This window comes from Dipteris shenzhenensis, chromosome 25 (assembly GCF_047967505.1).
Source record: "Dipteris shenzhenensis isolate YYH24624 ecotype China chromosome 25, Dip_SZ_1.0, whole genome shotgun sequence".
In the NCBI taxonomy this organism is placed as follows: domain Eukaryota; kingdom Viridiplantae; phylum Streptophyta; class Polypodiopsida; order Gleicheniales; family Dipteridaceae; genus Dipteris; species Dipteris shenzhenensis.
Window position 1 is genome coordinate 10,908,255 of NC_141620.1, and position 10,850 is coordinate 10,919,104.

At 44.3% G+C, this 10,850-nt stretch overlaps 1 protein-coding gene across 1 annotated transcript; it reads left to right on the top strand.

Annotated features, from left to right (window-relative positions):
* Positions 1-531: 531 nt before the first annotated feature.
* On the top strand, positions 532-4,186 carry LOC147885442 (pentatricopeptide repeat-containing protein At5g27110-like). Its single transcript, XM_087397064.1, has 2 exons — positions 532-886; positions 1,027-4,186. The coding sequence occupies exons 1-2, from the start codon at positions 844-846 to the stop codon at positions 3,657-3,659; spliced, it is 2,676 nt and encodes an 891-aa protein (XP_087253190.1). The 5' UTR covers positions 532-843; the 3' UTR covers positions 3,660-4,186.
* The last annotated feature ends 6,664 nt before the right edge of the window (positions 4,187-10,850 follow it).

Sequence of the window (10,850 nt, forward strand, 5' to 3'; positions counted from 1 at the left end):
AATTTACACCCATCCTTTCAGTTTTACAAGTTATTGGAAAATTTAATTGCGAGGTCTTGTACATTTTCACTTAGAGATTGTGCCACCTTGTTAAAAGCAAGGCCATATTGGTTTGCCACCTTGTTTTTCGATGAAATGGCTCATTATTTAGAGTCTTGGGAAGGAGAAACCCATACACGACTATCTATGGTGATCTTGACATATGAAGAGTGTGTTCCCTCTTGCTTTCACTAAAGAAACAAGATAAATAATATGTATCATTCAATAGGCCTGCCCAAGAGGAGGAAGAAAGAGAGAGAAAGGAAGAGAGGAGGGAGGGGCGGAGAGAGAGAGAGAGAGAGAGAAGAGGAGAGGAGGGGGCTAAAAATGTGGAGAGAGAGGAGACTCTAGATTTCTACCAAGTGGCGCAAATCCCTAAAAAAAATGAGCTTCTCAATGCCATGGGCTTTACTTAGGCCTCCAAGGCGAAAAAGTGTGTTCCCTCTTGATATATACGTCCCTTTATGAGCATCCATGAGGAATTTTGTATGAGGAGGTGCCGTGTGCCCTACAAGGAGAGCTTAATGAGCATTCATGAGGAATTCTGTCTGAGGTAGTAGGAGGTGCCATGTGTTTCCAAGAAATATTTACCGTGGATAGGTTGTCACTAAGGCAGCCAAAGCCTTGAGAGCACCTGCGGTCGTCTCATTGTCCTACAAGGCTTGATGTACATATTGGAGTGGCAAATAAGATGTTGAAGTGACGTTGGATCATTTCATTGGGGCTTGGAGTGTAGAGCATGTCAGCCCTCGTATGCCAAGGACAAAGCGTAATGCCAGCCAGACGAGAATGTGACCCAAGGCGATGTTATGGCCCCTTTGGCCTCAAGCCCGTTGTATCCTATCCGGTACATGAGAATCATTGTTTCAATCTTCCCTCCTGGTGATTTAGTCTCCATTAATAAAGCTTTGAATCATAATGCACTCAAAGGGCATTATACCTGTACTGCTAGTATAGCAACTCCTGAACAAGATCCATTTGCCGCAGGAGGGGGGGAATTGGAACAGAAACCACTGCCCCCCAATACAGTGATATGCATACCAAAATTCCAGGGCTCATGCAGATTACTGAACGGAACTGTGGATCGACTTGAACGACCATGTCTAGAGGCGAATAGCAACACCATTGCTTCTCTCTTACGGTCGTGTGGAGCTGTGAAGCACCTCTCAGATGGAAAACATGTCCATCAACATATTATTGAACATGGGCTTGAGCGAAACATGCTTTTAGGAAATCTCCTCATACAGATGTATGGTAATTGTGGGGCTTTGGATGATGCACGTGACTTGTTTGTTAAAATGCATCTGCGGGATCAGTTCTCGTGGAATTTCATGATTTCATCCTACGTCCGGCAAGGACAGGGTAAAGAGGCTCTCCAACTCTTTCACCACATGCAGCACGAAGGGATGCTGCCCGATAATTTTCTCTTCACAAGCATCATCGCTGCAAGTGCCTGCAATGTTTCTCTAACTGAAGGCAGGCAAACTCATGCAAGAATTGCAGACTCTGTATTTGATGAAGATGTTGCTATAGGGACTGCCCTTGTCAATATGTATGCAAAATGTGGGAGCCTGCAGGATGCACAGAGAGTATTTGATAAAATGCCAGAGCGAAATACATTTTCCTGGACTGCCATGATTGCAGCAAATGCCCAGCAGGAAGATGGCAAAGATGCTCTGCAACTCTATCACATGATGCTGGCAGAAGGAGTCTTGCCAAACAAGGTCACCTTTGTATCTCTTCTTTCTGCGTGTGGTGGCCATATAGCACTAGGGAAATGCAAGTGGATGCATGCATGCATCCTAGGAAGTGGATTTCAGCTGGATGCTGTCATTATGAATGCCATACTCAACATGTATGGTAAATGTGGCAGCATGCTGCATGCACAAAGCTTGTTTGACAACCTGCCTGAGCATGATGTAGTCTCGTGGAATGCCATGATCACAGCATATGTTCAGAACGGGCAAAGTAAGGAGGCATTTGATTGCTTTGATAAGATGCAAAGACAAGGTTTAATGCCTAGCAATGTGACCTTTATTAGTACTCTCTCTGCATGTGTCAGCTACGCAGATCTAGTTCAGGGAAAGCAACTGCATGCATTGATTGTGCTATGTGGTTCTGAATCAGATGTTAATGTAGGAAATGCCATTGTGAACATGTATGCCAAGTGTGGCAGCCTCGATGATGCACAGATGACATTTGACAAAATGCCAAACCGTGATGTGGTCTCTTGGAATACTATGGTCGCAGCAAATGCCCAGCATGGCCATGAGATCGAGGCTTTCTATCTTTTGAAGTGTATGCCACAAGAGGGAGTATTGCCAAACAAGGTCACCTTTATCAGTTTGCTTTCTGCATGTGCTGACAAGGTAGCCCTTGCTGAAGGCAACTTCCTGCATGCTGAAGTTGTTAAACATGGACTTGAATCTGATACGGTTGTAGGGAATGCTCTTGTCAACATGTATGGCAAGTGTGGCAGCTTCGACAGTGCCATGGCGATTTTCCACAAGTTGCCAAAGAGGGATACTGTCTTATGGACTGCCCTGATGGCAGCCTATGCCCAACATGGGCATGGTAATGAAGCTTTCCAACTTTTTGACCAAATGCAAAAGCAAGGAGTTGTGCCAAACGAGGTCACTTTTCTTAGCATACTTTCTGCATGTGCGAACAAATTCAATCTCGTTGAAGGCAAGCAGCTTCATGCACTTATTACAGACATTGGATTTGAGTCCAATGTTGTTGTTGGCACTGCCCTTGTTAACATGTATGGTAAATGTGGCAGTTTAGAAGATGTACGTATGATGTTCAACAAAATCCAAGAGCCAAACAGTGTATCATGGAATGTCTTGCTTGCTGCATATGTCCAGCAAGGTGAAGATGAACATGCACTTCAGCTCTTTCATCAAATGCGGCAAGGAGGAGTTGCTCCTGACAAGCTGACCTTGGTCAATGTCCTTTCTGCATGTGTGAGCGAAGTAGCCATAGCTGAAGGCAAGCAGATACATGTTTGCATCTTGGAAAGTGAATTAAGGTCGGATTTTATTTTGCAGAATGCTCTTCTCAACATGTATGGCAAGTGTGGTAGCCTTGATGATGCCCAGGGGATGTTTTACCAGATGTGTGAGCGAGATGTGATCTCATGGACTTCCATGATTGCAGCATATGCTCAGCACAGTCAGGGTAAATCTGCCCTTCAATGTTTCAATCAAATGAAGGAAGAGGGAATAAAGCCAGACGAGGTTACGTTCATTAATATTCTTTCTGCTTGTAGCCATGCTGGTCTTCTGAATGAAGGCCGTTATTTCTTTGCCTCCATGAGTAAAGATCATGGCATTAAACCTAGTGTGGACCATTACAACTGCATGCTTGATCTGCTTGGCAGAGCTGGACTGTTGGATGAGGCAGAACGCTTGATACTGAGCATGCCATTTCAACCAACTGTTGTGTCCTGGATGACCTTGCTTGCTATTTGCAAAGCCAAGGTGGATGCAGACAGAGGAGAACGGTTTGCAAGTTATCTGTTTGAACTGGACCCGCAGAACCCTTCACCATATCTAATGCTATCGAATATTTATAGTGAAGTTGGCAAGCAGAGGATGGAGCAAAGCTTGAGAATATGACAACTGACGAGAATCTAGTAAAAGGGCAAATGGTACTAACCCGGAACATTGGTACAAACATTGGCTGGGGTAGATATGGAGCCTGATGAAACGCCCAGAAAGAGGACATCATGGGGTCGGCCAACCAAGGTGGTCGGTGGGCTCCAGGTCGGGGTTGGTGAAACAGATCAATTGGCCAAATATTATACTTATAAGAGCTACAATCTCACCATTGGGATTTTTCAGATGTGATAAGGTCAGTGAGAGTGACTCCAAGATTAGAGCATGTGCAGAACTCATGAAAACAAGCTGCTTCTACTTCTATACCAGCAGGCATTAGGGATGTGATATGCAACAATCTAACCATTCCATGTTCTTGAAGTATACTAAAGGAATGCTATAAATTATAAGAACTTCAATCTCACCATTTGGATTTTTCAGATCCTATAAGGTTGGCGAGATAGAGTGACTCCAAGATTAGAGCATGTACTTAACTAAATTTTGGAACCCATAAAAACAAGCTGCTTTTACTCACATAGTAGCAGATATTAGAGATGTGAGTGTAACAATATAATCATTGGATGCTTTTGAAGTGTTGTAAAGAAATGTTATACATTATAGAACTACAATCTCACCATTGGGAACTCATGAAAACAGGGTGCTTCTACTCACTTTTTTTTTTTGGTAAATCCATGATTATATTATCAGCAAAATTTACATGAGGGTCTCAAAAAAGCAGAGAGCCTCAACAGGAAATCAAAAACAAAGAAAAACTATTTCCAGGCATGACTGAGGAAGATCTCCTTGATGGCAAGCATCATAGATAGATTGCCGTAGGGAGAGTCTGAAATATTCATAAGATTGCAAGAACGGATTCCCAAAATATCGCATGTTGTGATCCTGCCATATGGTCCAAAAAGCCCAATATCTGACCCAGTTCAAAAGTAAAGTTCAAAAGTAAAGAGTAATGGACCAGGGTTGCAGGAAGTCTGCCAAAAAGCCAAAAATGTTTCCCAAAAGGAGAGTTAGGGAAACGAAGGCGAAGCGACATGGAAATTTTGCATAGGAAGGTCTTAGTGCTGGAACACATCCAAAATAAATGAGGCACCGTTTCAGATGGGCCATGCATCGAAGACAAGAAGCAGATGCAATCCTTCGTTGAGCCAGAGTGACCCCCACGGATAAGGTTCCTGTAAGACAACGCCATAGGAAAAGCTTTTGCTTGAGAGGCAATTTGCTTCTCCATAAATTGCGGAGATTCTTTCGCCACCAAGCAAGTGATTTTGCCATATGCCAAAGAGAATTAGCATGTAAGTGAATCCATGGTGACGGCTGGAGGAAAGAGTATGTCGTGCTAACCGTTAGGTTAGGAAGAGTAACAGGACGAGAATTTGAGCCCACCGGGTGTAACTGCCAATCATATAATCGGTCCCTATTAGATAAAGGAGGGATGGGAAGAAAAGGCTGCAGTAATTCAACAATTTTTCCCCAAATAAACCTGTGATGCATGGCTAGTGGATAAGAAGCCATGGCTTGAGGGAAGGAAAGCATATGACCAGTAGCATCAACAACGTCATTTATACACCTGATCCCCAATTTGCTGAGATTATAGGCCCGAATCGGCTCTTGGAGGGCCAATGGAGGATCAAAAACAGCACTCCAATAAATACTTTCTTGCCGAAGGGAATTGGCATGAGATAAAACGGAAGGGGCCCAATGAGCATGCGAAAGGACCTGTTGCCAATCGCTAATAAGTGAAGTAGCAAAAGGGCAACCCGGGATAGAGCCTACAAATCTGCCCAAAATGACCTCCCAAAAATCAGTGATCCATGCACCATGTGCAGTAGTACGTAAGGACGTGCACATGGTTGCAAGCATATGAGTCCATGGCTGCTTCTGACGAAAAAAGGTGAGTAGAAGAGGAATTTTCCTGGCCAAGACATGGTGCGCAATATTCAGCACATTCAATCCACCGTGCATCCTTGGGGAACAGACTTTTGTCATCCTCATAAGTCTTAGAGCTTTAGCAGAAGACTTTGTTTTCCATAACAGTTCCATAGCGTGAGACATAAAGGCAGAAATGTCTTGAGAAGTCCAGTGCATCAAAGGCAAATAATACTGAACATAAGCCATAATAATCGACTGGACAATCCGGAGCCTAACATGGAGTGGCCAAGTGGAGAGCTTCCAATAATGGAGTTTGGCATGAAGCTTATCAAAAATCCACTTTAACTGTTGTTTCCTAGTGATGTGCCAGCCAATAGGGTGACCAAGATGGCGGACCACATCACAGGGCTGCATAATGTGCCCAGGCCATAGAAGAGTATGCCAATCATATGAATGCAAAGGTATGAGGCTAGATTTATCGAAATTAACATTCATGCCAGCAGCCAAGCCATATGAAGAAAGAGTGTCCATAATAGTCTTCAACTGCTGTGGAGAATTATGTTGCATAAAAAAAGAATCATCTGCATAGGCCTGAGCAATAAAGGAAGGGGCTCCAGGAATCTGAAGACCAGTAAGAAGACCTTGTGCGGTAAGATGATCCAAATATGAGAGAAGTGGGTGAGTGGCAATGGCATATAACAGGGCACTGAGTGGACATCCTTGTCGAACCGAACGACCCAAAGACCAAGATTGCGAGAGATGATTTCCAAGGATGCATTGGGCTGTAGAGCCAGCATATAAACAGTAGATGACATTAGCCATTTTAGGCCCGAAGCCCATCTTAGCCATTGTTTGTGAGATAAAATCCCAGTTGACCGTGTCAAAAGCTTTGGCAAAGTCCACTTGCATAATAAAAACATCCTGTTCAGAATATTTTGCATATTCAATAGCCATGAGAGCATTGCCAATATTATCATGAATCTGCCTCCGAGGGACGAAACCATATTGCTTCTACTCACACAGTAGCAGGCATTAGAGATGTGATATGTAAGAATCTGACCATTGGAATATCTTGAAGTGTTCTAAATAAATGTCCTTCATTATAAGACCTACAACCTCACCATTGCCATTTTTCATTTTTATAATGTTGGTGAGATAGAGAGCCTCCAATATTAGAGCATGGTTACTAATTTCATGTAGTCATGATGTCTTACGGTTCCAAAAGTTTCCTTATGACGAGGATATCTAATCTAAGTCTAACAATGAGTGAAATAGTTTTGAATCTCCATTTAGTTAAGTTGAATTTGGTTTACTGTTTGTTTCTTCGTATTTAAGGCGTTGAAAGCCTCATGAGTTCATGCTCGCTTTTGAGTGGCATGTGAAGAACGAAGGGCAAAGTAATTGATCAGTGGCTGGGCTTTAGATATGCGGGCTAAGACCTTGTGCTGACATAGAGTATCTCGAGAAGAGGTTGCAAAACTTGGCCATCTTGGAAGGCAAGGAGTGCGTAAGCAATGGAGGTAAGAGGACTGCGTAAGCGATGGAGGTAAGAGTGGTACAGTGGAGGCCAAGTCAAGACACAAGGAGTCCGATGCTGAGCAAGATACATGGTAACTACCGAATTCTTCTTACATGCCTAAGACCAGTTGGTCTCATATGTTCAAATGAAAAGGAAGAGCTCACATGACTGCAATCTGGCATTAACAGTGGGAGTATCTGAAATGGTTGAAGAGACGAATAATGGAGATCGTATCTGTTGACATAACTGATGGGGTGATTTTAAGGGAACCCACTTGCAATGATTGATGCAGAGGATGTGTGAAAAGGGTCAAAACACGAATGATTGGTTATTGGTTTCAACTTTCAGCCGAGGGACTACAAGTTTCAAAGCTTGCACAAACTTAGCATTTTTCAAATGTTAGGAAGAGTAAGAAGCCTTGAGAATGTGACCAGTGAGTGTGCAACAATGTCAAGTCCTCAAACACTTCAATGTCTTCTGCACACAATTTTCCCTGTAATGGTTTGCATCTCTCTCAGCAGTTGGATCATGCGTTTTGCTCCTTGCCTCCCTCCTCTCGATTCCCTAACAGTAACTGACTTCCTTCAAAACTTCTCCCCAAGCCTTCAATGTTGCTGTCCACAAAAGGTCTAATAACTTTAGATCGTTTCCTATACAGTCACTATGACATGGATTCTAGAAATTTTAATAGATAATAAGCTACTAACAGACATTGAGCTAGGGAAAACAAAGTTAGCTAAGAGATTGACAGTGTTGTAAATAGATAAAAGGTGGAAGGACCACGTTATTGTTTTAGGGTTCATTTGGAACCCTACAAAATATTTCGAATACGCATAAATGGTTTTCTCGAATATGCATAAATGGTGTTCTCATCTCTCATGATATTGCAAAAGCGTAATCTCTCATAGATGGAATAAATAACCACATTGCGGATATATTGCAAATTCCGTTATGTGAACAATATTAACAATGAAATACATTGTAAACAGCATAGTCGGAACACATAATGCGGATCTTCAGAACAATAAAACAGTGAATGATAGAATAATAAACATTATGTATATTGGTTTCAGATAGAATGAACACACACATTTCAGAGATCTCTCTTGCACAACATCCATGCATCACTCGTAAGCCTTCTTTCTCATACGCGGATTGGAGAACTCAACCAACAGTTGGTGTCCCTTACCATCTGAAACTAATTAACTCTAACTATATTGAAATAGGAAATACTTATACGGCTATTTGTATGGGTATATATCCGTGTATCACTGGCACACCTGATGGATAGGAACAAATTCTTGGACCTGAACCCACTAGTAAGTGTTCTTTGCTTAGATTCTCCGATTAAACAGTAGCAAACTCTCTTCACGAGGTAAACATGACGATTTGGTTGAAATTTCAGATTTGCTTGTACTCTTGGATTTGGTTGAATTACCAGATTTTGTTGAATTGTCGGATTGGCTTGTACGGTTGGATTTTGTTGTCTTTTTGTTGTCCAAATAGGTTCTGTTGACCCTAAGGATTCTGTTGACTAAGAAAGTTTTGTTGTCCAAATGGATTCTGTTGCCCAAATGAATCTTCTCGGCCAAAAAGGTTTTGTTGTCCAAATGGATCAAATGGATTTGTTGTCCAAATGGATCTTGTTGTCCAAATGGCTTCTGTCGTTTGCTTTGTGCTCCTGAGTCTTTAGGTGGTTGGTTCATCTGAAATTATTACTGTCTTTCATTACGCCTTTGCGCGTCCCTGTTCTAGAAACTCCTGGAACGTGATTGTTCTAGCTATCCTTCGAGGCTCAGGTGGGGTTTCATCTCTTGGACTACTGTGGGTACTGCTGAACTGTTCCTCCTCGTCGGACTCCTCTACTGGTTCCCCGGCTATGGGCTCCAATCCCTCTACTACCGGCATATGATTTTCCTCATCATCAGGTTTTGTGGTTGGATTCCTTTGTCCATGCCCTCCAACGTGAAGTAGGTCGTACTGTACTCGATGGTTGGTTTGCCACTGGGCTAAGTCCACAATTCCGATTAGCGACACAAACCACAATTGGTCTCCCAGAGTAGCAAGATCAATGTCATCATGAGGTAGCATTGGAACGCTTCTGTCCACACCTGAGGGTTCCTCAGCATTTACTGCTTGCGCAATGGTCTGCGGTTCTGCATTCCGCTCCTGGAGACGTTGCCATCACGATCTTGTACGCGAAGCGATAGGTCCTGGATCATCGCAAGAGTTTGACATGAAGACAATTGCTTCTTTCTTTCCATTCCACTCGCCATGTTTCAGATGATTCAGAGGCGAAATGGCATCGTGAGTGCACCGGAGCACACGTAACTGATGCGTATCAGTCCTTTCTCCAGATCCGGATCAGCTTGCATTCCTGAACGTGATTTGATCTCTGGATGTTCAAAACGAAATCATTAGTAACTTCATGACACAATTCATTGATTATTGCTTGAACATCATGTCGACCTTCAGCATAATTTCGAAACGGAACTTCTACGTTTGCTCTTCATTTTCGGTCCGAAACTTCGTCATCATTGGCTACTTTGGTCTTGAGACTCCCTCGGGATTTTTGCTTCATTGAGTATTTTTTCTAGAGTTTCTTATTCATTATTGGAGTTGCCTTGCCTTGATTCGTTGAATTTATGGATGCCTATTTCCATCCATACTTTCAAAGACTCATTATGTCAATAAGGTGTGCTCACATTGCCTCCAAAATCTCCCACATCACCTTTTGATTTTGTGAGGGCTACAACTCTTCTTTTCTTTAAGAGAGCTGCTCTAATGACAACCCCACTTATAAATACATCTACAACAATGTGTTCTTCGTGACAATGAATCAATAAAACCACCGACATATTTTGATTCCATCTCCCTTTTGCATCCTCTATTTCTATCCAAGAGAGATTGGGTTCACAATTTGATGACATGAGCTGGCACGGATCAAAATCAGCTCGTTTGTAAATGAGACACGAAGCACCATGTATTTTTGAGATGCTTGATTGGCATTCTTTTCATTTGAACCCCATTCAAAGCTGGTATTCCAATTCTTTTGCTTTGCGGGGGAGGAGGAGGGGGGGGGGGGTCGAGCAGGGGGGGAAGGGAAAAGAGGACGGAAGGGAGGGGGTATGCAGGGGAGGGGAGGGGAGAGGGGGTGGTAGGGGGGGTGCTGGGCGGAGAGCGGGGGCGTTGGGGGAGGGGAGGATGTAGGGAGGGTGGTAGGGGAGGGGGCGCGGGTCGACAGGCGTCGTCATTGAGAAAGAGAGAGAAAGAGAGGGGAGAGAGAGAGAGAGAGAGGGAGTGGAGATGGAGGGAGGAAGGGGGGACGGGAGGAGGGGGTGGTGGAGATGGAGGGGGGAGGGGGAGGGGAGGGGGTGGAGATGGAGGGGGGGAGGGGGGTGGTGGAGATGGAGATTGGAGGGGGGAGGGGGAGGGGGTGGAGGATGGAGGGGGGAGGGGTGGTGGAGATGGAGGGGGACTGGTGAGGGGGAGGGGGTAGAGATGGAGGGGGAAGGGGGGAGGGGGGTGGTGGACATGGAGGGGTGGAGAGTGGAGGGGAGGGGGGAGAGAGAGAGGGGAAGGGAGTGGAGATGGAGGGGGGAGGGGGTAGGTGGAGATGGAGGGGGGAGGGGGGTGGAGATGGAGGGGGGAGGGGTTGGTGGAGATGGAGGGGGGGAGGGGGTGGTGGAGATGGAGGGGAGAGGGGGTGGTGGAAATGGGAGGGGGAAGAAAAAAAGAGAGAAGAAAAAAAACTTGACGAACGGAAATCCAAAGGGAGGAGAGTTGGTCACCTGAACGCTCTCCCA